Raw genomic sequence first — 24940 nt, 5'->3', positions numbered from 1 at the left:
ATTTTATATTGGAATATTGATAATAACACCTGCTTTTCTTGCTGGCAAACACTGACATTGCATAATGATAAGTATGAATGAAGAACATGCAAAATTTCTTGTGAGAAACTTTGGGAAGCAGGGATCTGGAAAACACACCAAGTGCTTTTGGTTTTCTTTTGGGTACTTGCGATGTAACTTGAGCTGGAATCCGCTTTGAAAGTTCTGCTACATAATTACAACAGTGGCCACATTGCAGAGTTCTGACCTGGTATAAAGGTGGGGGTTGGACTAAATGACCTTTAAAGATCCCTCCCAACCCAAACTGTTCTGTGATTCTATGCTCTGTAACTCAGATTTTTTGGGAGTGTGGGATGTGACCATGGGTTTGTTTCACACAAAGCCTGTTTTTTTGCTGGATTAGTTACTGCCTGTTTCACACCAGTTCTTTGGTTGGATCAAGTCCTTTCTGCATCCAGTGTTCCTTTCTTCGTCCGTGTGGTGCAGGCTCCCAGGAGGGGTGTTCTGGCTAATCTGACAAACTGTGACTGACTGCGCCAGATCGGATGGAAAACAAACAGTGCTGAGAGTTCTTGTAGTGCAGAGCACTGGTGCGTGCAGTCCTCAGTCTGACACGTTGTAGGCTGGTGCTGGACAGAGGGTTTGTGGGGTTTTTAGTACCTGTGCATGCACTCGCTTGTATAAAAGATTCTGCATGCACACACAGAGAACTTTGTGTGTATTGCTTCTTGGTAGTAACCCAGGCAACCTGCTGTGACTTACTCTGTCAAGCCTGCAGAGGAAATCTTTCCTTTCTAACACATCTACTATGACTGTGGACCTCATTTCATAGAAAGCAATGATAAAATCAAATAAAATGGAGTCTCTGGCGCCTATTTAGGGGAAAAGGCTAAGATCTTTATTCTGCCAAGAGCCTGACAGCATAACAGGCTGTTGAAGTTTGGGTTCGACAATTCTGAGTACATGAAGTTTTCTCTGAGTGGGACTAGCTTAAATATTTCACAGGGAGTGAAATAAAAGCCCAAATTGGTGTCTCTGACCTTATTGGGAGAAGTACTTCTGCTGCTACCTTGAACTGCTTCCTTTTTCTATCCGCTGGATAGCAAGGAGTGGTTTTCCTTTGTGCTTTCACACTGCTCAGCTTCAAAGCTACCATTAGATTTTCATTAGGGAACCTCAGTTGAAGAGCACAGAACTATTAGTGAAATACAGACATTTCTGCAGTTCTGAAAATTCAGATTTGGGAAATAAGCACAATAATTGCAAATAATTATTCTTTCAGGTATATCAAACTGCAGAATGGCTTATCTGCACTTTTGATTTCGGATTTGAATTGCTTGGATGGTGCCTCAGCTGCTTTATCTTCAGAGGAGGAAGATGATGATAATGAATCGGCAGAGGAAAGTGATGAAGATGATGACTCTGGAGCTGAGATCGAAGATGGAAGAGAAGGGTTTGATGATGAGGACTCTGATGAGGGGGATGAGAGTGAGGACGATGATGGAGAAAATGAGGATTTCAATGATGCTGATGACAGCGAATTAGAAGAGCTGGCTGAAAAGGAGGAGACGAGAAAGAGAGGCTGTACAGAAAAGCAGGTACATACTTAAAGCTGTAGGGTGAAAATATACACAGCGAGCTTTCATGTGGTTCGAAACCTTGACATTAAGTGTTCAGACTAGACCTCCTTTTTATTGTGTCTGTCCTGATTGATTTGTGCTACATTTCTGTTATTTTCCTGAAGTGTTTCTTGAAGCAGCTTTTACTGAGAGTGTTGTATTTTCTCTAGTCCGCAGCAGCTCTCTGCATTGGTGTTGGCAGCTTCTCTGATCCCGAAGACCTGCCTGGGTTAGCACACTTCCTGGAACACAGTATGTATCTGCTCCTATTTCACCTTCTTCAGCTTCAATGCAATATAAGTGCTATGTAGCTCTGAATGTCTGTAGTGTTTTAGTAGTATTTTCTGTTTCAGCTACCCCAGAATTATTTTCATTAGTTAAACACATTTGTGATTTTATAAATATACTGACTTAATAAGGAACTTGCAATATGGGAGAAGGTGTCTCATACCCTTTGGCAGTCTGTGCATGTATTAACATGTATTAACACTTTTATCCATTAAATGGGAGGGAAGTGTGTTACCTATGGCTTTATAAACTAGATTGGAGCTGCAGTCCTTTATCTCTTTAGTAAATGATGATGAATTAGTAATACAGGAGCAGAAGCCACATGAAGTTTCTGACCAGATGCATCTCAGAATACTTCTCTTGACTGAGGCCAAGCATGCCTACAAAGTCACTGTTATTTCCAGTCTTATTGGGCCTTCTGCTAAAGGCAGATTACACAACCCGTTGCTATTTAGTGGTCATCTTCTGCATGTCACATGAGCTGTGGGTCAGTTGTAGATAACACTGTGCTGGGGAGGGGTTGCTATAGCTGCAATTGGGGATAACAGATTAGTGTCTTCTTGGTAATTTTGCTGATTTTTGTTCCAGTGGTTTTTATGGGCAGTTTGAAGTACCCAGATGAGAATGGGTTTGATGCCTTTCTGAAGAAACATGGGGGCAGTGGCAATGCTTCCACTGACTGCGAGCGGACAGTCTTCCAGTTTGATGTGCAGAGGAAGTACTTCAAAGAAGCACTCGATAGGTAACTTCATATAAGTGGTGATTAGGTGTTAATGAATGTTTGTACGTGCCTCAGGAGCTTGGGTGTAGCTGTTCAGTTCTTCATTTTGCTATGATTAAGGCTGTTGCTGAACTTCCATAGGTACCTGCACTACAACAGTGGCTATTGAGTGTAAGGAAATACTGTTTCCCTTTGGGTATGTTGCTGCTTTAACTAGTGCTGGTGTAGCCACTGTGATTACGTAGGATCCATGTATAAGTCTTAATCATAGAGTCATAGAATGGTTTGGGTTGAAGGGACATTAAAGCTCATCCAGTTCCAACCCCTGCCATGGGCAGGGACACCTTCCACTAGAGCAGGTTGCTCCAAGCCCCTGTGTCCAAGCTGGCCTTGAACACTGCCAGGGATGGGGCAGCCACAGCTTCTTTGGGCACCCTGTGCCGGCACCTCAGCACCCTCACAGGAAATAATTTCTTCCTTATATCTAACCTGAACCTCCCCTCTGTCATTTTAAATCCATTCCCCCTTGTCCAGTCACTACTGGCCCTTGTAAAAAGCCTCTCTCCAGGTTTCTTGTCGGCCCCTTTACCTACCGGAAGGCTGCTGTAAGGTCTCCCCTGAGACTTCCCTTTTCCAGGCTGAATGCATGTAGCTTTTTGATCATTTTAACACCGTTAAGCTAGTAGCACTGATGATAGGAGAAATCTTATGCAATGTGACAACTCTTCAGAGGAGAAGTGCTCCCAGAATCCCAGTGACTCATCCTTTGAAATATCTGTCCTGATAGACTTAGTGTTCCTCCCTAAATTTCTTTTGGGTTCCAAATCTAATCCCTCGGGGTGGCTGGGAGGGCAGCCTGGAAAATTATGATACAATGTGTGCCTCAAAAGGATACTTTAACCCAATCGAGGTTGTTCAGTGAAGTATGTATCTTTCTCCAGAAAGTGTTTAACTTGCTCTGTTGTGCTGCGGGGGATACTGGGACAACAGAGTTCCTGCATGGTTTCCTTCAGTGAGATGAGATCACTCATGGGTGCACAGCAGCTGAGTATTCTCAATGCTGTAAAACACCTCAGGAGGAGAGCAGGCTCCACTGCAGACTCTATTTGATCAAAATACACTCCTGTGATGACACCAAGAACAAGTGTTGACACATTCTTACAAAGTATTGCCTAAATTTTACTCTACAGGGCTACATTCAGCTTTCATTTGCAGAACAGTCCAGCTTTTTAGATGTTTGGAAGTGTGAAAGAATCATAAATACAATTGCAATCTGTCACAACAGATCACTTGCTGGAGGGGAAACACAGAAATTGGGAGTTCTGTAGAACAGCATCTCACACAAAGAAGATAAATGGATGCTGCTGCTGATTTCAGCTCATTCAAGCACTTGTGGATCTAAAGAAACTGAAAGACATCACCTTTCAGTAATCTTAACTTAAAGGGTCCTGTAGCTGTAGAGCCTGTCAGCAGTGTGTTACTGTTAACCTTGTGCTTCAACCACTTCACTGCATCATTTAAAAAACTCAGTGAATGAAACAGAGCATTAGATTCTCTGGCAGCCTTCTGCAGAGTCACCATTCACTGCAGATCTGCCCTTTTCCTTTGCCCTGCTCTCTATGGGTACAGGAGAGGAGATGTATCTGGATGACAACTCTGACTTTTATAGTAGACAATAAAATTGTAATGGATACAAAAACTTATGTTTCAGGGCATAAATCAACAATGTGTTGCCTGGAGTTAGGAAGAAACTTCCCTATGGTCATGTTGTTCCTAAGGAACAGCCAAGGATTTCCTCTGAAGCATATGATACGGGTCCCTGTTACAGCCAGGAACCAGACTAGATGGATCACTTGTGTGATCTGCGATGATCATTCTTAGGATGTAAAGGCCTGTACCTGTTAGTGCCATATCCTGCTGTATCCAACCAGCTCATCCCCACTCTATGGAGCAAGGAAGCCCTGCCCTTTGCTTTTTTGATGGTATCACAAAACAGGCTTTTATCTTTCCTTAATATAGTCGAGAATAATGTAATCTGTGGTAAACCAAGCAGCTGTATAAGCCAGTACATGTTGGGGTTAGTTGCTGTTTTTCAATCCTAGCTTAATAGACACCAAAGAAAAGTACATGAATTTTTCCTTTCATAGGTGGGCACAATTCTTTATCCACCCACTAATGATCAGGGATGCAATAGACCGAGAAGTTGAGGCTGTGGACAGTGGTAAGTAGCAGTGATTTGCTCTCTGTGGTTACCCACCTTCTTAAAGAAATAAAACCTATTTCGTAACACTGGTTTCCATTTTGGACTCCCCTTCTGAGCACCTCAGTCAAGTTCACCTCACTTGACAGTGACATTAAACTCCTCAATTGAAGTTTCAAGGGTATCAATGGCTGTTATAGGAGAAGGACTGAAGGTAGTGCCATCACTGCCAGGGTTTGTCATCTCATTTCTGCAATTAGAGATTAGTAATTTTAAGGGGTTTGGCAATAACTGGTAGTGCAACTCCCTGAGGATGTGGATGCTCCTCACTGAACAAAATGCCCATAGCTACAGCATAGCCCCAGTGCTCTCTCCAGTCCTATGTGGAGTTAATAGTATAAGTTGAGATGATTGTACCTGTCTCCTTATTCTCACTCCTTAACTACAAAGTTGCTTCACAAAACGAAACTGAACCAGGCATAGGAGTGGAGTGTTCCCTTGATTTTCTAATATGTGATGGATGCCTCCAGATTGCCTGTAAAACTTCACTGTTTTAGAAAAAACCTGTTATTGGCAGATATACCAGCTGGGTCAAATATTGATGCTTCATCTGCCTTCTGGCAAGGAAAAATGGGCAATTCAGTCTTTGAATTTAGGTAAGTGTCAGTATAGACAAGGGCCTGTCTTTGAGTTAAGGTGTGGTTCTTCAACAGTTTAAGCCAGTTTGTGCCTTCACTTGCACTGCCTTCATCATGCAGTCACTCCTTCCCTAGTTATGACTGTAGTAATGCCCTGCCAAGTAAATTATGTCAGCCTGATGAACTGGCTGCAGAACAGCTCAGCCAAAAGAATTAGTGTACATTAGTAGTGTTTTTTATTACCAGCAAAAACAGGAACAGGAAAATGCAGTTTTAAGAGGTGAATTCCTGATTTTGGCAGAATCCCACATTTAGCTCAAACTGATTTCAAAAGTGCATTTTTGGAAACTACCTTGCTCAGCTTTCAGTTTCTTACTTCATTATTAAGCTAGAAGTTGTTCTGTGTGCTGTATGGGAGAAGCAGGTTTGTAATTGTTCTCTGTCCCTTTCTGCAGGGCCTGACCCTGTAGAACATGGGTGGCCTTGTGTTCCCATTAGATTTAACAGATTGAAATCATTCAGACAGGACAGGTTGGGGCTTTACATGCTTCCCCTCCTTATCCCTTTCTTAGCAATGAGCTATGTTTTTCCTTTTCTCTCAGCTTACTACTGCAAGTCCTATTTCTTGCCCTATTTCATTGCCTCATCATACATTAAAACAAATTCCAGGCTGCATCTGTGTGGTGTCTTCTTTTCAGACCAGTTGGGGTTTTTGCTTTATTCTGTGGGAACATGACCTCAAATTTTGATGCATGCCACTGCAAACTCTTTAATTAACAGAGTACCAGCTAGCAAGACCCTCTGATGCAAACAGAAAAGAGATGTTATTTGGGAGTCTTGCCAGGCCTGGACATCCTATGAAGAAATTTTTCTGGGGTAAGTTCTGTATTTGTGTTATAAAATGACAATAATTAAAACTTTTAACCACTAGAAGGTGGTTAGCTGCACTCATGTGAGCTATTGTATCGCAGCAAACACGAGCCTTGCCCAGAAATATCAGACCAATTACTCATTTTACAGTAAAATGTTTGGGAATAAAAGCAGCTGTCTGCTTCTGAAGATACTTTTCATTCTGGTACTGCCTTTTGCTGATGTTGAGGCTAGGTCGCCCTAGGCATATAATCATGTAACTTCCTGTTAATGTAAAGGTGGTGCTCTCTGAGTCATCTCTGTTTCGCTTAAGCTTGGTTTTTTGCTATTAAAATTTCTTGGAAAAAGAGAGTATTTCTGGATTTGTGCCTAAGGAGGCTTTTCAAAGTGAATAATTCACCACTGGACTTGCAGAAGTAGACCTTAACAGCCATGCGAATGGAGCAGTAGGGAAATTTGTCCTTCCTTTCGTGAACAATAGAGTCCTAGCTCCTTTGCCCTCGTGGTGCTGGTGATCATGTAAATTGCAGTCTGATGTGTAATGGAGTTAGTCAGCTGTGAAAGGTGGGTAATTTTTGTAAAGTTCTGTAGTGGCATATTCTGTACATTGTATTTGCCTCTTTTTCCCTCCCCTGTTCTGCAAGTTCCACTGGTGAGGGAATAGCTGGCAACACACAGTGAGCTGTGCAGAGCACAGCATGGGTGGTATGATAATGCATCTATACTTCCTTGTCATAGAAATATCAACTGCCCTTATAATAGGAACTAGAAATTGGAAGATATTAAGTTAACATTGCTTTAACTTCAAATTTCTAGTAGGTATTTTTAATGTGCTTTCCATGACTAAACTTAGTACCAGGGGAGGAAAAGAGATTCTCAGTACGGCTGGTCTTGATGTAACCAGTGTCTAAATAACTAACCACCTTTTACTGTTCACAGGTAACGTGGATACACTCAAACACGAGCCTAAAAGGAATAATATTGATACCTATGCCAGACTGAGGGACTTCTGGCAGCGCCATTACTCTGCTCAATATATGACTTTAGTTGTCCAATCTAAAGGTAACATCAGTTGTTCCTTAAAAACAGGCTTATTGCTGCTGCTGGTGTCGTGCCTTTGGCACCGGTTCAGCTGTAGCCCAAGCTGTTTTAGTGGATTGTCCAGTCCTGCAGGAGGTATTTATATGTAGATTTTAGCCTGGTTTCTAAATGAAACAAGACTTGAACAAATTGTGCTGTGCTACTGTCATCCTGCCACTTTTGAGAAACTTTTCATTGAGACTGTTGAATAGATTCCAGATTAACACAGAAGGTAAAATCCCAAAGATGTATTTAAAAAAGAATCTTGCAGGAATGTAGAGTCAGGCTGTTTAAATGACTTAATGCTGCTGGTTTCTGCCATCCGCAGAAAATGATGGGGAGACTGAGAATGGGGCTCCCAGTTGTCTTGTTCTGTTTGGGCCTCTTTCAAAAGAGGTCTTAAAACACATTTCTCTGGGAAGACTAAAGATGTTAAGTTTTCACCGTAGTCTGAATTCTGTGCACATGGTATGAGTTTCATTTCAGCAAATGACTTCAGACCTATGGGTTGTTTCTGCTGAGAATAAGAGACATTTCTTAGAAGGTAAGCATGCAGTAGAGACCTGTGCTGAAAATGAATAGTTGTGGGTATTCGAGTCAGGTTTGTGCTGAGGGCTTTTGTTGAATGCTAAAACTGGTTGTAGTTCCCACCTGTAAAATGGTGGCGGATAATAATGGAGGTGGTAATTCTTCTGCACTTTTATTTTCTGTCTAGACTGTAAACTACTAAGGGCATGGGATGCTTCTTGAATAGTCATTTACAGAGTGATGGATTGAAATTAATGCTCTCTGGGTTTCTCTCCTTATTAGAAACACTGGATACACTGGAAAAGTGGGTGACGGAAATCTTCTCGGAGATCCCGAATAAGTAAGATTCTTTTGATGAATAAATCCATTAAAAATACAAAATTATCTGTCTTAAAATTGATGGCATTTAAAAAAAAAAATCCATTACTGGAGAAACTAAGGAAATGAACATTTGTTAATTAACAGCCTTATACAGGAAAAAAAAGGCAGCTTTGGGAATGAGAGTGGCATTAATTGTTTCAGGAAGACTGTTTATTCTTAACCGTGATTTAGCCTACAGTGCTAATTTGCAGTAGTGTTTACTTACTATGTGCTGATTCCTTGATTTTATGATAAATCATTCAATCCTGGATTATCATTTTGTGTTGCTTATCTTTGCTTTGTGTCAAAATTAATTAGCAGCAAAACAAATTAACACCGTGTCCGGAGTTTACATGTCATCCTTTTCAATAATTCACTCCCACGTGCTAAAAAGTGGGTTCTGCAAAACCTTCACTAGCTTGAAAAGCATTTTATTTCCCCTTTCATTTTCTGCTTTTGCAAGATGTTTATTTCTGTGGTGCATGGAAATGTGCTCGTGAAAGTCAAATGCCATTCAGAGACGTGTTTGTCTCTCCTGACCCCCGTCCTCCTCGCTGCTCCTTCCCCACAAGGAAATCCGTCAGGGTCCTGTGAACCCAGGCCAGCTCAGCTTTCCACTGCTATGAAAGCTTTATATTGTTACTGCCTTGAACAGAACCACTGGGAGGAGTTGATGTGGTATCCAAATCTTGGATAACTATTCTGTCGTGTGGGCAGAGTGCAAGTGGATGTCAGGTTGTTTCCCACTTCGAATCCTGAGCTCTTTGTGAAGGGCCGTTTGCTGGTTGCCTGGTGCAGGGCCTCTGCCACATCAGAGCTGGGGATGCTCTTGTGATTATCTCAGTGTAAGCATGAATCCTTGCCAGTAACATCACACTCTCATTTTGCTTTCAAGTGGTTTACCCAAACCCAGCTTTGGCCACCTGTCTCAGCCTTTCGACACACCAGAATTTCACAAGCTTTACAGAGGTAAGTAAACCAGATTCGTTTCACTGTTCCCAATACCTGGCTTCCTATTTTTCTCTGGGTGATCTGGATACTTTGCAGAGCAATTCTCTGTGGTTCTGAATAACTTTTAACCATTCTTTCTGCATTATATAAAATTCCTTATCTACATCTAATGTGTATTTATATCAATCAATTTATTTGTGTTCAGTTGTTCCAATCAGGAAAGTTCACTTACTGAGTATCACTTGGGCACTTCCCCCACAGGAGGAGTATTACAGGTACGGTGGTGCTGCACTTTTACCATGTTTATGTTATTTATTGACTTTCACAACAAACCAAAGAATCTCATTTGCCTGTGTTACAGATACTTTGGTTCAGCTAGAGGAACATGTTTTAAATGAATTAAACTGATACAGATATGGTTCCTTTTATAAACTGAGTGGAACTGGTACACAGCTGATTGAACGTCATTCCCCACTGACTCAGATCAGTTCTGAACTCCCACATTTTTACCTTGTTATCCTAAATGCTGCCTGAAAATGCAAAACTTGCCATGAAGGAACAGTGTATATTTGAATCATTTATCTAGTGATTTGAGTTCTTGCTGTGACATGTGTTATCTCCTGGCATTTAATCACCCTCATATTTTCTTTTAGGGTGAAGCCTCTTCATTATATTTCCTGGTTAGTGGGACATGAAGGCAAAGGCAGCGTTCTTTCTTTCCTTAGGAAAAAGTAGGTATCTTTTGAAGCATAAGTATTAAATGCTTTGCTATCATTAAAATAAAAGCAAATTCAATCTTGTCTGTATTTTATTTATAAAAGCAGGCTGAGTCTTTTTATATCAGAGTTTTGTAGTGATATTATTTAAATTGATGAGAGATCCAAGTAAGAAATAAGTGGGTTTTGGTCTGTGACCCATGGATCAGCAGTAGCTGTGACTGATCTTTAAGATCTCCAAAAGGTAACTTAGCTTTTTCACTGTTTCTCTTAAATTCTGTATCCTGAGTTTCATATCTCTATGTTGGAAAAGCTTTGTATAAACTGTAAATGGATCAAAAGCCATTGAAGTAAAGCTATGATATGCTAATTTTGACTAAGCTCAAATAAAGCTGAAATGAGTCATTAATAAATACCTTTAACTCTTCCATAGATTTTGGGCTCTTGCATTATATGGAGGAAATGCTGAGACAGGGTTTGAACAGAATGCCACTTACTCCATCTTCAGCATCTCTGTGACTTTGACTGATGAAGGTTACAAACACTTCTACGAGGTATGAGTTACTGCAACTTGATTTTCTCACTTCCTTTTGTCTGGTAAAATGCATCTATTCCTTTCTGCCTGCAGGTGGCCCATGTTGTGTTTCAGTATGTGAAGATGCTGCAGAAAAGAGGGCCAGATAAAAGGCAAGTGTTTGCCACTACATCAGATGCTTGAGATTGTCCTTTTCCGTTAGCCTTTTATTTGTAGTGTTTGCACTTCTTGTGGAGGTACTAGAGCATAAACAGTGAGTCAGTAGTAAAGCTTGTTTGTGTAAAGCTGGTCTGCATGGGAAATGTATCAATTTAAGTTAAAAATGAATTTGCTAAATATTTATGCATATTTCTTGGTGCTTTTAGCTTGACATATGATGATCTGATTTCTAATTTGAATAAACCTGAACTACTGTAGGTGTTAGGTGTTTATTTAAATGAATCCATTGAGCCAATCTTTGTAGTTAAGTCTCTTCCTCTTCAGAAAATAGCAGAACTTTCTGCCAATTGAGAAATGCCCTTTTGGATGGAAGCAAAGTGTGTGTAATACTGGCTTCTATGTCTCGTACCTCAGTGAATCACTGAACTCACCCTTGATGCCTTTCCTAAAAGACTGCTTTTTTTTATCACGTTCTCAACAAATGTCATGGAATAATGGAGGAAATCCACTTTTATTCTTTTCTTCCTCCTTTACAGAATATGGGAGGAAATACAGAAGATTGAAGCTAATGAATTTCACTACCAGGAACAGGTATTCACCCACTGTTTTGTGTTGATATAGGTAAACCACAAAAAGGATTTCTTTTTCATTTTGAAACACATTGCAAAGTTCTAGTGACCAGCAATAGATGAAGCTGTATTTTGCTGAAAGAATTTGTATTGCAGACAGAGAAATGTATTTTTGCCTAATTTCACTGGGGTTTTTAAGCTGTTTTGGCACTGCTGATTTCTGGGAATAGAAAAGCAATGTCGTGTGAAAGGGGTGACTTGCTGGTGACCTGGCCTCACAAAAGTTACAGTGCTAATGACCCCCTTGTCTGCTGTTAAAACATTACACAGTTAAACATGGTTTTGTGTCAAGTCTTCCTTGGCTTACTGAATCTTACTTGTTTTTATTAGAGGTAAAGAAAAAGAAGGGAGAACAGACTGTAGATAATTTGAGAAGCCTCACTTCATTCTTACTCTCACTTCACTTTCTCCCTACATTTAGCAAGAATGGGAAATAGTGGAAGTGGAAGGTTTTTCTTTCCAGATACTCCCAGTATTTTCAGACACTGTTATGACCTGGCAGCCTGCTGCGAGCATCAGGAGGTTAGAAATGTGATTTTTAGCAAATCCTTGCCTCTGCAGCTCTGCCTTCAAAATAGCATATGAAGGATTTTGAATGTCTTGAGTGGCCTTCGAATAGCAGAAGTGGTGTTTGCAAGTGATAGAGACAGCAAGGACTGCTGCCAACAACCCCAAGTGATAGGTAACAGAGCTGTGGATTTCTTTGATAGGAAGAAGTTTACACTGATTTACAAATGCTTGTTAAATGCCATGTGGTGTGGGTTGTTTTAGTGGAATACAACTTCTATGAGTTTGTTGGCAAAGTCCAGCTATTATAAGGTGACAACATACTGTCTGCTCTTAACAAAAGCTTTCCCCAGAACAGTAGAGAAGAACTAAGGATCTGTGAAGGATGGTCATTTAATATAACGGACATAACAGGAATGAATGTCTGTTGCCCTGTGTACTGGTTTATCATAGTTTCATAGAATGATTTGGGTTGGAAAGGACCTTAAATTTCCAGCTCCAACCCCCTCCCATGGGCAGGGACACCTCACACTAGACCATGTCACCCAAGGCTCTGTCCAACCTGGTCTTGGATTCTGTCTTTAATCATTGCCAACAGGGGTTGTCAACTTCTTCATCGGAGTGAAGCTATTTAGTCCTGAAAGGTCCTTCTTGGCTCTATTTAGTACTCCCAGATAGAATTTTACATTCCCCAGAGTGTTCCTGCTCTAAAAGACCAGGTACTTCCCAGTATCAAGCCAGGTGGGAATAAAACCATGCTTACACTAGGGAAATACCTACAGTTAAGAGTCTTGCCTTTTTAGCCAGTTGATTTTGAGTGGTCATTAGGAGGTTACTGACAGTGCAGGGATTGAACTCGGAAAGGAAGGAACAGAGATATGGATGTGCTTTCCTGACAGGATTGTGCATCTTCCGGACCGATGAATGACTTAGTCATGGCACCTCTTCTGGTTGATGGAAGGAGCTGATACATGGCCATCTTAAAGAATAATGGTCACAGAGGCATGGTTTTGGGATGAGCAATTATGTGTCCCAAGAGAGGTTTAATGTTTCCTCGGGTGTACAGTGTTTTAAGGAATTCATGGTCATGTTTTCCACTGCATTTACAAGACACATTCGTGTCAAACTCCCCTCTTTTCAGGTGAACTGTGTTCTGTGTCTGCACCCAGAATCATACTATAAGTTGTATGATGCTTCCTCGTTCAAAAAAGCCCAAAAGCACTCAGCAAGAAGCTCTTCACTAAATAGCCTTACACCATTAAAAGGCAGTCTATACTTCTGTGTTCAAATAGGCAAATCTCTTCCTCCTCACACTGTACATCATGGCAGAGAACTTAGGAAAGGAGCATAATCAGAGATACTCGTGCACCAGCAGCAGCTTTTTGGCTTGCTCTTCCCAGGTTCACTTTAAAGCTTGAACTGCAGGGCTCTGCTTGTGTTTGTTGGATACAGTGAGTGCCTTCTACTGGGTCTTTAACCAGGAGGTTCAGTGACTGTAAACTGTGTGCTCAAGGTTTCTACAAAGGTGACGTGTCTGATATTTCAGGATTCCCAGAGAAGTTCTGAGCATTAGATGCTGTTATGGAATTTATTCAGTTTAATAACTGAAACTAAACGCTGTAACAAGCGCAGCATGAAACTCATGCTCAACATAACCGACCTGTCAAGCTCTTCTCAGAACAGACAATTGATGTTTTAGTTTTCTGGTGATGTGAAAAATAGCTTGCTTTCTTTGCTTACAGACAGATCCAGTGGATTATGTGGAAAGCCTGTGTGAGAACATGCAGTTGTTTCAGAAGGAGGATTTTCTGACAGGAGACCAGCTGCTGTTTGAATACAAGCCTGAGGTAAGTATTCTTTGAACTCTGATGACATGTTTTGATGTAAGGGGAATGCGGATGTACTGTGTAATATTGGCACTTACAGGCATTTATAATTAGGCATAATACAGACACAGGTTTTGTATTAATTGAAACACTCTTATATTAAGAAAGCAAATCTAGTTTTTTGTAAGCTTGTTCTGTTTTGTTCTTCCTGTGTTCAGACTGAGAAGTCTTTGCTGAGTCAGGCAGAGCCAGGTTTGCATTTGACCTGAAGTATTGTCTTGAACTTGTAGATCATTGCTGATGCCCTTAACCAGCTCAGTCCTCAGAGAGCCAACCTCATTTTGCTGTCTGCTGCCAACGAAGGCCAGTGTCACCTGAAAGAGAGGTGGTTTGGAACGCAATACAGCGTGGAAGGTAAAACAGCAGCAGGAGCTTGGAGAATGTCTGATTTGTGCAATAGATACTGACAGGGTGACAACACAAAATAGAACCACACAGAAGCAGGGAAATGAATCCTCAGTGCTTTACTCACCTCATCATTAGTCAAATACTGTCCTATTCAATAACTTTGTTCTTCCCTGTTTGGTATCAGCTGATTTCCACTCCCTGGTTTGCAATTGTTTTAGGTGGCGGGGATCCCAGCAGAGCCCTAAACTTGGCTGCCATTCAGGTACTGAAGAGGGGAAAGAACACAAACCCTGAAGGACAGGGTGTGTTGGTAGCTGGATTAATGATTCAGTCAGGCTTGATTTACTTTTTAATAGGACTGCTTCAGTCCTGCTCCAGCAGAGTTTGTAGGAAGGGATTTAGAGAGTCATGATGAACAGGGTGACATTCAGAACCTCTTATCATACTGCAAATAGTCATGGGGATAGCTAAGAGATGAGCAGAGTGGGCTAGAAAATAGGATAGCTTGAACTAAATGCATTTCATGGGGTTTTTTAATAGATATTGACAAGTGCTGGAGTGATCTGTGGGACAGTGACTTTGAGCTAAATGAGGATTTGCACCTTCCAGAAGAGAACAAATACATAGGTAAGGCGCCTATGAGTGAAAGCGTACCCCCGTAATCTGGGAATTTGCTATGGTTTAAAACAATCTTAATTTCCTTCTGAGCGTCCACCTGGTTTTGAAAGTTAAAAAATGAAAGCTCTGTTCACCTGAATTTTATTTAATATTTGTTATTTATAAACTTGAGAACTGAGGTTTTCTAAGGTGTAAATTTACAGGTCATACAGCTGTAACAGCACAGGCCTCACACTCAGAGCTCCAGACACCCTAGAGGAGCAATTTTATTCACCTAATCCTAATTTTATTTACCTAATCCTGATGGGTTTGAAATCATCTAAATACCATCTGGCTTCGTTGCCAAAACCAAATGAAAATAAACCCATAACTTGTAACCTGTATGGAATGTAACATCCCCATTTCTACATGGCTTCCGAGCCACCGTTCCGGTGTGGAGCTGAAAAATAAATGCTCTTTGGGTGCAGGAAAGCATTATTGCATGTATAATGTTGCATAAGGGGAAACATGCATTTTGCTGATACTTTTGAAGACACTCAGGTGTGCAGCCTGTCTCTGTCTGTGAACCCACTGACTAACGGTTTTGGTTTGGTTTTCCTTTTTTGTTAGCCACTGACTTTGCTCTGAAAGTTGCTGACTGCCCCGAGACAGAATATCCAGTCAAAACACTAAGCACACAACAAGGGTGTCTCTGGTACAAGAAGGATGATAAATTCAAAATCCCAAAAGGTAAACACTTTTAGGGCTTTCTGAAGAATAGGAAGTCTCTGGTTTTGCCAGCTGGAATTTCTCTGCAGGCAAATAATCCGTGATAGCGTTCACTTAAACTCGGTGTTTACTGTCAGCTCCTCCGTGGCCCCTCTGATATGTTTATTAGCTACAATGAAAGAGAAGCAGGTAAACTACCTTGCAGTGAAGAAACCCTGCTGATACCTCAGGTTGAAGAGTGGAATCACTGAAATATACTGACTTCTGAATGTCTGACTATGGGCAGACAGAATGTGATGCTGAAACAAAGGAACACATCAATTAGAGGAGACTATAGTCTCACCTACAGAAGGAGAAAAATATAATCTGGATCTAAGACAAATGTGTCAAATATATTGCTGCTTTCAAGCAGAATGTCACAAGTTTTGGTGTCTGTTAAACAGATGTTTAGTGCAGTTTTTCTATCTATATAGGTCACACCATGTGAGTTAATATTCTGCAAAGCACAGCTTTGTATTTTCTAATATTTAGTATTTTTAAGGGAAGAATTTGGAGTGAAAAAGAGAAGACATTTGATGGTGACTTAGTATAAGCCAAAATATATTCTTACAGCTGAATGACCATTTTCATTAGACTCAGATTGTGACCAAAGAACAACCTGATGGGACTATATCTGACTTTAGAAAGCTGTCACTTTTTATCCAATGACTCATTTAAGTTTCTTTTTCCCCACCAGGTTATGTTCGATTCCATCTGATCTCTCCATTGATACAGCAGTCTGCAGAGAAGTGAGGATTGTATTATTTATGCTTCACTAAATTACCATTCTTGGTGAAAAACCATGAAGAGAGATTAAGTTTAACCTGGAGTAGAATAAGACTTCTTTTTCCCATGTTCTTACGCGTCCCTTGTTTTAGCTGTAGTTCAGTGCGGGTGGTTCTCAGCAGGCCGTTGCCGTAGCACACATGCACTGGAGTTTCTTGCCATGGTATTCCCATTGCAAATTTTGGGGGAAATTATGTAACAGCAGCAGCATTGCAGAAGGAAGTGTTTAGAGAAGTCCCTAGTGAGACGAGCAGTCCACAGTCGTGTCCTGAACCAGCATCCTGGGAGGCTGTAGGAGCAGGTGAAGAGACATTTAGAAACCAGCTATTGCATTGGACAGACCTCCAGGTTGCAGCTCTGCACGTGCTGTGTGTGTGCTGGTCTTGGGCTGGCATTGCCATTTGTAACAGATTTCGTAGTACTTGTGTCACAAGCCTGCAGAGTCCTGCACAACTGGTGTAATAGGTTTCTGATTTCAGCAGGGCTTTGTTAGATGGAGCTTTGAGTTAGAATCCAGGCCGTAACAAAAACCTGAAAGCACAGACTGCAGTTTCCACAGTGGGAAGTCTGATTTGCTCTAGCTTATTTGTATCCTGATAGATAAATAATTATCTCATTACTCAGCTCTTCAGCATAACCGAGTCCATCCAGCCTCCATTCCTTTACACAAAGTGTAATTATCTCTTTTTGTGTGATTATTCAATGTCTTGAGCATTGGCATGTTACAAGGTGCATCCCTGTCTTGGAGAAGGCTTAAATCACATGAAGCTGGAATCTTATTTATTGCAAAGAACAGTTGAATGTCAAAATAATTTTGAAGTAGTGTCATGTGCTTTGGACCAAGGGGAACTGCATTCTGTAGTTCTGGGTTTGTGGAAAGTTTGAGTCTCGTTTTACTCAGGTGTATTCTTCTGTAGAACTTGTGTTCCATCAACCATCAAACTCATTGGACTTTATCTTTCTTCTACTCCATCTTTTTCTTCCTTTCTTTTTAACCCTCTGCCTTTTCCCCATGCAGCATAGTTTTGTTTGATACATTTGTAAACATCCTTTCCCACAATCTTGGTGAGCCAGCTTATGAAGCAGACGTCGCTCAGCTGGAATACAAGCTTGTGGCTGGAGAGCACGGCTTAGTCATTCAAGTGAAGGGTTTCAATCACAAACTACCTGTAAGTACTGCTGATCTTCGAAATCCTTTTGAGCGTGCTGCTTTTCTCCTGGCAGCTGGAGCCTGTTTGAATGTTTAGATGGGGTATTTTAAACTGGACAATGTGTGTCTCTGTTCAGATACAGGGTAATACAGCAAATGCTTTCTCATGTGCTGCCGTGTATAAAGATGTATTCACTTTCACAAGCTCAAACTACTGACCTCAGACTGACTCAAGAGAAATCTTCCTTTAATTAAAAACTGATTAAGACTTTAACAGCCCTCCTTGTAAAAAGAGCTATGAGTGTCCCATGTCCATACACAGTGTTAGAGCCTCTCTATCTATAAGCTAACGCTATTTGCACGCTGTCTGGCGAATTGTGTTGGAAAATAGGTTTTGTTTAGAAAACAGGTTTTGGCTGCAGTTTGACTTTGGAGATGCAGCTTCTGCACATGTCCCTCTGGGGGCAGGTTTTCTCTGTTGGGTCACTAAGAGCTTCCCTTCCAAGCACTGGGGGATCCCGTTCCCATTCTCTGTAAGACATGGCGAGCACAGAGAGGATGTGATCAGAGAGGAGGAAACTGCCGAACTTCCTTAGACTTCCATTGCAAGAGCTTGACTGGAGCTTTAAGAAGACTGTCAATCATCTTGGGCTTCTTAATATGAGGTTAAACAGAAAAAGCCAGAGATGCAAATAGCATGGTCTGAATATTCTCTTTTTTAATTGTGAATGTTGCTCTCTGGTAATGCCGTGGTGTCAGCTGTGAAAGGAAAAACTGGAATATCTAATCCAGAGATGTTGCAATGACAGGGTAGGCTTGTTTCAGTAGAATGTGGGAACTAATGATTTGGGATATTGAGCTTAATCCATTCACTTTCTAAATATCCCGTCCTTTTGAAAGTGACTGTAATCTGATACAGAATTGTTTAGTGAAAGTACCACTGTGTGTCTCATGGTGATCAAGGAATAATGATTCTTAAAAATTATTATATAGGATGAAGTTTAAAATAGTTCTTAAGAAAATACTTAGAACTGTTTTCTTTACAGCTTCTCTTTCAGCTCATCATCGATTACTTGTCTGACTTCAGCTTTACTCCAGCAGTATTTGAAATGATAACAGAGCAGCTGAAGAAAACGTACTTCAACATCCTCATCAAACCTGAGACTCTGGCCAAGTGAGTTCTGGGGGAGGGCAACAAGTGGCTGCAGAGCAAGTGTTGAGGTTGACTGGAGAGCTCAGGAGTCGCTGTGCTGTGCTCGCAGAGGCTTGTTCCAGGGTCTGCTTGTGGCTTAGGGAGCTCAAGCAGCTCTGCAGCCAGGAGGTCGAACATGTGGGTCAGACTGGACATCCAGGTCGCTGCTCAAGTGACCTGTAGCCAAAAGCAGTTGCTGAGGGAGGGCAGGGTCAGCCCACAGCAGCATTCCCTGTCTGCAGTACAATCCTGAGTCAGAAATGGCACCTCTTACACTAAACAGCTCGTGACAGCCCGCGCTGTGTTTCCCTTCTTGCATTGCAGGGATGTGCGTCTCCTCATTTTGGAACACGGGAGGTGGTCCATGATAGACAAATACCAGACACTGATGAATGGCCTTTCCATCAAGTCTCTCTCATCCTTTGTTAAGGCTTTCAAATCACAGCTCTTCGTAGAGGGTCTCGTCCAAGGGAACTTCACGAGCAGAGTGAGTACAGCTTCAGCAGCTGCCACACGCTCACGCTTGTTCTTGAGATGTGCTTTAACACAGTTGCCACAACTCCAACGCTCCCTTGACTGCCTCCTTGGTGCTGGCAATCTGGAGGTTTGCTGGGACAGGGCAGCTTCACCTCTAACAGCTCAGGAGTGCTTGTCTGGATAAGCCACTGGGGGGACCACAGTTGCCAGTTTGAACAGAAGTTTCCAAGAATTTGGATTTAAACTGCAGAGAGGGAAGAATGTGGTAGAATCGTGCCTGCAGCCTGTCTCCCCTGCTGCCAGCGTTTGTGACTGTGTTTGGTGTCCTGATATATTTGATACTGAGGAATGTCCACAGCGGTGGCACAGGAGGAGGCTCCCCTCAAAGTACATTTCTCCTGGAAATGTGACTCCCTGCATGGTTTGCTCAAACCTCACCGAGGTCCAGTCATCCTCAGCCCTGTCAAACACCTGCAGTATTCACTGCAGACTGTCACCTGTGACAAGGTCACACATAGTCCTGTCAGGCTTTTAAAACAGGGTTGTCTTGGGGCTTAGCTCCATGTATCCAGTGGCACCGAGTGCCTGTGTGTGGCACGGAAGAGAAACCACCTACAGTTATGATTTGTACCAAGAAGTTTGTCTTACCTGGGGGTGTTTGTCCTTAAACTGTTTAAAGCCTCATAGAGAGGACTTGCTAATGTCCTTTGGGAGGTCAGGTTCTTGTCATGTCGGCTGTGGGACAGAAGGAGGTCTGGGAATCCAAACTTGATTTGCTAAGAATTGTCATTCAGAATGCTTTTACTGCTGCAGCCTCTGTGTGAAGTAAGCTCCTTTCACAGGGCGGCTCTAACTGCCACATCAATTTTAGGATGTGTTTTAGTGTTACTCCCTCCCATCTCTTCCACTTGAGCTCAAGAGCCTCCCTCCCAGAGCTCCAACTTGATGCACAAAAGAGGAGCCTTACCTCCTCCTGTGCCCACTGTTGTGATGGCTGATGCCATTTCTCTGGCTTCTGCTTCTCCTTCTGGAGAAGTTACAGTGCAAGAAGCTGTCTGGGACTGTTTCACCTTGCAGTGTGGGGCAGAGGTGTGGAGGGAGCAGGGATGCAGGTGGTGTGACAGAGCTTGCCTGGTCTTTGCTTGGGAGGTCACCTTCTGAAGGGATGCTCTGGGGTGTGGGGTTGTGAACTGGGGTAATAATTCTCTTAAGTAAAACTTAAGTTTATATTTTCTCTCCTAGGAAGCAAATGATTTTCTGAATTACGTTGTTCAGTGAGTATCTCTTGTCTCTTTATGTGGAAACTATAATCAAGTGCAGGTTCTTTCTGGAGGAAGGGGTCAGGGTGAGAGTGGTGCACAAGTTCCCTTCTCCCCTCCTGGATACAAGTGTCTGTGGGAGGTGACTGTTCATCGTGGCAGTTTCAGTGGACATTGTTCTGGGGTGGGGAAGGGGAAAATAAAGTCAGACCAAATGTGTAAATGTCTGGGTGTTGTATTGGTTTTGGCTGAGACGTGAGCAGTGCTTGAGGCTTTGCTGTTTGTGCTCCCTTCAGAAAGCTCCAGTTCACCCCCCTGGTCCCTCCCTGCCCTGTTCAGTTCCGGGTGGTGGATTTGCCAAATACACATCTGCTGTGTAAGGTGAAAACTCTCAACAAAGGAGATGCCAACTCTGAAGTGACAGTCTATTACCAGGTACGTGTTAGCGTGGTGTGCACTGGCCTGTTCCCTCTGGTAGTTGCTGATGCTACTACAGCTTGTACTTAAGCTGCAGCCATGGTCTCTGGACAGGAATGTTACAGAGAATGTGCTGAAACCTCACTTGAACCCAAGTGGGGTCTCGCAGGGTGTGGGGTTCCCCAATGCCTGTGCTAGTGCTTGTAGCTGGGTTTGTGCCTTGGTGATGTCCTCACCACTGATCTTGTGGTCCTGGGCTGAGCCCCTTCCCTCTCTTCTGAAGGCCACACTGAGGCCCTTGTGGAAAAAAGGAACTTTCCATGTGTCCCTGCTGTGAATTTGGTGCTGCAGTCGGGGCTGAGGTGTGTGCCACAACCCTCACCTTGGCCTGAACTACAGCGTTTAACTCCATGAAGTGACCCTAAGTAAGTTCTTCAATTTCTTTCTAGTCAGGTGCCAGGAGCCTAAGGGAATATACCCTGATGGAGCTGATCGTGGTAAGTTAGTGTTTGTGTCTCCTAACTCATCCAAGTGTCTTCTCTGAAAACAGCACTTGGAGCTAAGATAAGGCCCTGGGGCTAAATGGTACGAAGGGGACACCATGTATCTATTGCTCACTCTGGTTAAACTTGAGTGTTAGGGACAGGATCCCCAACCTGCTGGAGTGAGGGACAGTCTGAACACTGCTCCCTTAGTTACCAACCTGGGAGCCTGCAGCTGCCTCCACGCGCGGTGATCATGGTTCTGTGTGGAGCTGCGGGTGGCTGCAGAGGAGCGTTGCTTCTGCTGTAACACGTGTGTGCTCTGTTTCAGATGCACATGGAAGAGCCTTGCTTTGACTTCCTGAGGACCAAGCAGACCCTCGGGTGAGTTCACTGTGGAGGACAGCTCCTGCTGTTGCTATTCCTTAACAGTTTTACTCTGGAAACGCTTCCTGTGCAGTGCCCAATTCCTGAAGTACAGTAATGGAAACAGCAACATAAACACATCAAACCCAAGAGCAGCAACCGATACGAGCCGCAGCCAAGTCGCTGTTGAGCCCTATCAGAACTGTATCTATCACCAGTGTGTTAACTTGGAATTACTCAGCACAAAGTTGTTCCTTCCACTTCTTAAATCAGCTCCCGTTCCCCGGGGCTGTTTTCACAGCGGCTCTGTGGTGTGTAGCAGCCTCCCTCAGAGGCACCCTTCTACCTCGGAAACTGGAACAAGCTTTTCACAGCTATAGGTCTGTCACCGTGTGAATTAGTTGTGGGAACACAAACACACATTCTTTGCCAAGCTGAAAAGGAGTTCATAGAAATGAGAAAACACTGAAGTGCAGTGATGCAGGAAACAAAGGAATTAAGACTGGTGGGAATTTATAGCTGAGATTTTTCTTTCTGAAGTAGCAACACTATTTTAACTTGTAGCATGTCCTGTAAATGAAAAATTGTGCTCGTGGAATGACTTCATTGTTTCTTTTTTTGTAGCTACCATGTCTACCCTACCTGCAGGAACACTTCTGGGATTCTTGGCTTCTCCATCACAGTAGCCACCCAGGCAACTAAATACAAGTAAGTGATCTGCAGGCAAACATGGAATCACAGAATGGTTTGGGTTGAAGGGACCTTAAAGCTCATCCAGCTCCAACCCCTGCCACGGGCAGGGACACCTTCCACTAGAGCAGGTTGCTCCAAGCCCCTGTGTCCAACCTGGCCTTGAACACTGCCAGGGATGGGGCAGCCACAGCTTCTCTGGGCACCCTGTGCCAGCGCCTCAGCACCCTCACAGGGAAGAGCTTCTGCTGCCTCTGACTTCTACAGTTGTGTGACACGTCCATGACTGAGAGGTGTGTCACCTGTGCAGATTTTCATGTGTCAGAAACCTCACAGTCCACATGTCATTTTTCTTTCTTTCTGCCTTAATCCAATGGAACGTAACCATTGATGTGTAGGGCTGAGGACTGCAGAGGAGGGAAGCAAGCCTGTCCTAGCTGTTCCCTTCTCAGTTGGGGGCTGTTCTGCTACTTTATCCTCCAGTGTTAGGTTTTTCTTTTTCCTGATACAGTTGTTTAACTCTCTTTCAGTTCTGAATTGGTTGACAAGAAAATTGAGGAGTTTCTTGCTTGCTTTGAAGAGAAAATCAAGCATTTAACTGAAGATGCTTTTAACACCCAGGTAAAACTTGATCTTGAAAAGCTCCTCCCTGAACTGTGACACCTAAATGGGAGGATTTGGTTACATCTCTCTGGCATGTTTCTGAGGTTTTCTGACTTAAATTCTGCCTCTTACTCCATTCTGCTATCATTCTCTAACCATGTGCTCTCTGGCTACTTACAGTTTGGGTTTTCTTTCAACTTTAGTAAATGTGATGGTAAATTAAAGAGTTTTAAGCCCTCCCTAACAAATTGTTTTGTCTTTTTCAAATGTAGGTTACAGCTTTGATAAATCTTAAAGAATGTGAAGACTCCCATCTTGGAGAAGAAGTAGACAGGAACTGGAATGAAGTCGTGACACAGCAGTATCTCTTTGACAGGCTTGCCCGTGAGGTTGGTGTTAAGTGATGCCAAATGGAACAGGCACATGTTGCTTTGTGCTGCAGTTTTAAATCCCCCCATTTATGTGACACATTTATTAGTGACACACTGCTTCTAAAGCTACATCCCTTTTAAAAAGGTTATTTTATCTAATGGGCTATAGTTTGTAGAGGAACTATCTTTGTGCTTGAAATGACTTGAATCACCCCTGTGCTTCTTAAACCCTGCTCCTGTGGGTTTCAGATTGAAGCTCTGAAGTTTGTTACACAATCCGATCTGGTGACTTGGTTCCAAGCTCACAGAAGCAGCAAGAAGAAAGTGCTCAGTGTACATGTGAGTATTTGTCAGCTCCTGAAATACCAACCTTTGATAACCTCAGAGAAGGATGGGGTAGAAGAGCACTGTCACTTAACTTTTGTTGTGGTGGTTGCTATTTTTGACATTTCTAGTTATTATTGTAATTTGAATTGTGTTTAAGTATCTGTATTTAATTGTCAGGGCAGATGAACACTAAGTGAGAGCCAAATTACTTACGGAAGCTTAGAGCAGAATTTCTTCCTTTGACAATTGTGTTCCAGGTGGTTGGATATGGAAAACATGAAGGGGACTCAGAGGTTCCAGCTGTCTCAGAAGTACAGAGTTGTTCATCTGGTGAAATACCTCATCTTATTATCTTGCCCGCATCTTCTTTGATGACTGATGTTACTTCCATAAAGGACATCAAAGCTTACACGTCAACTCTGAATGTTCTCCCTTACCATAAAATATTAAAATAAAATCCACATTTTGCCCTGCAGCCAATGTGATACCGGTGCTTTCTGCAACACAAGCACTACAAACCTCTCTTTACCAACACAGGGCTGTAGTGTTAGCCAGGATGAAGATGTCCATTCGCATACTGAGGAAGCTTTCCTCAAGGAAGTTTCCAGCCTGCTTTTCTCATTCATCTCCCACAGTCATTAAGAACAGGTCCCGTCCTGTTGTCTTGCTGCAGCGAAGGGAGAGCTTCCCCCACCAGAAAGATGCCACGTTCTCCTCTCCAGCTGTCCGAGGTGTGCACTGCAACCTTCTCATTCAGACTGTCTTGCCTGTCACTCCTGCAGCAGTTGCAGCTCCTCAGAGCCAGTGTTCAGCAGTTCTGGAGGAGTTACTGGTGGGTGGGAGGGGAAAAAAGCCCAAAGCTTCAATCTCACATTGCTTTTTTTTTAGTCTTTCTGTATGTGCAATATAGCCAAAACTGAGATGAACTCAAATAAAAGCTAGATTTGACTGCGGAAAGATTGCCACATACAGCTACTTCCTTACTCAACCATTATTTAACTTCAAGCACAGAAACATAGATTCCTTCAGTGGATGTAGAATCCAGAACCATCCTCCCGTGGGTCCTGCAAATTCTGCTCCTTGTGCTTCTTCAGTAACTACGTTAAGAGGTAGGTTTAGCTGCAAGGGGTCCAGTGGGGTTAAAAATAATACATTTGACATAAAGCAATTGATCATCACTCAGCTGAAAAACGTGTCTTGCTGCAAAGGTTTATTATGAAATAAATAAAAAGTCCATAAGAGAAGTTTGAAAAATCTATTTTATGAAGCTTTAAGATGCATCGAGTAGAATTATCTATGGTTACATTTCAATCTCAAAATAACAAAGTTATTTTGGGCAAGACACTGAAATGCCAAAAGGTTTGATTATCATACAGGTGGAAGATAACATGGATGTAGCATTTTCTAACAAACTGTCCCA

At 42.4% G+C, this 24940-nt stretch overlaps 1 protein-coding gene across 1 annotated transcript; it reads left to right on the top strand.

Annotated features, from left to right (window-relative positions):
• Nucleotides 1–1282: 1282 nt before the first annotated feature.
• NRD1 (nardilysin (N-arginine dibasic convertase)) lies at nucleotides 1283–23995 on the top strand (the record flags this gene model as incomplete). The annotated part of the gene is made up of 30 exons (XM_010010697.1): nucleotides 1283–1598; nucleotides 1790–1871; nucleotides 2496–2649; nucleotides 4776–4849; nucleotides 6247–6342; nucleotides 7276–7398; nucleotides 8227–8284; nucleotides 9200–9273; nucleotides 9461–9530; nucleotides 9909–9986; nucleotides 10405–10525; nucleotides 10600–10658; nucleotides 11202–11256; nucleotides 13544–13648; nucleotides 13918–14041; nucleotides 14576–14662; nucleotides 15263–15382; nucleotides 16098–16149; nucleotides 17205–17355; nucleotides 18383–18510; nucleotides 18853–19015; nucleotides 20248–20279; nucleotides 20561–20699; nucleotides 21131–21178; nucleotides 21495–21547; nucleotides 22154–22237; nucleotides 22750–22840; nucleotides 23095–23211; nucleotides 23443–23532; nucleotides 23778–23995. Coding segments are annotated over 30 exons (3142 nt in total), but the record flags the coding sequence as incomplete, so codon positions are not given.
• Between the last annotated feature and the right edge of the window lie 945 nt (nucleotides 23996–24940).

The sequence above is a fragment of the Nestor notabilis genome, unplaced genomic scaffold (assembly GCF_000696875.1).
Source record: "Nestor notabilis isolate BGI_N333 unplaced genomic scaffold, ASM69687v1 scaffold4980, whole genome shotgun sequence".
Lineage (NCBI taxonomy): Eukaryota > Metazoa > Chordata > Aves > Psittaciformes > Psittacidae > Nestor > Nestor notabilis.
This window is presented reverse-complemented; position numbering and strand designations above follow the sequence as displayed.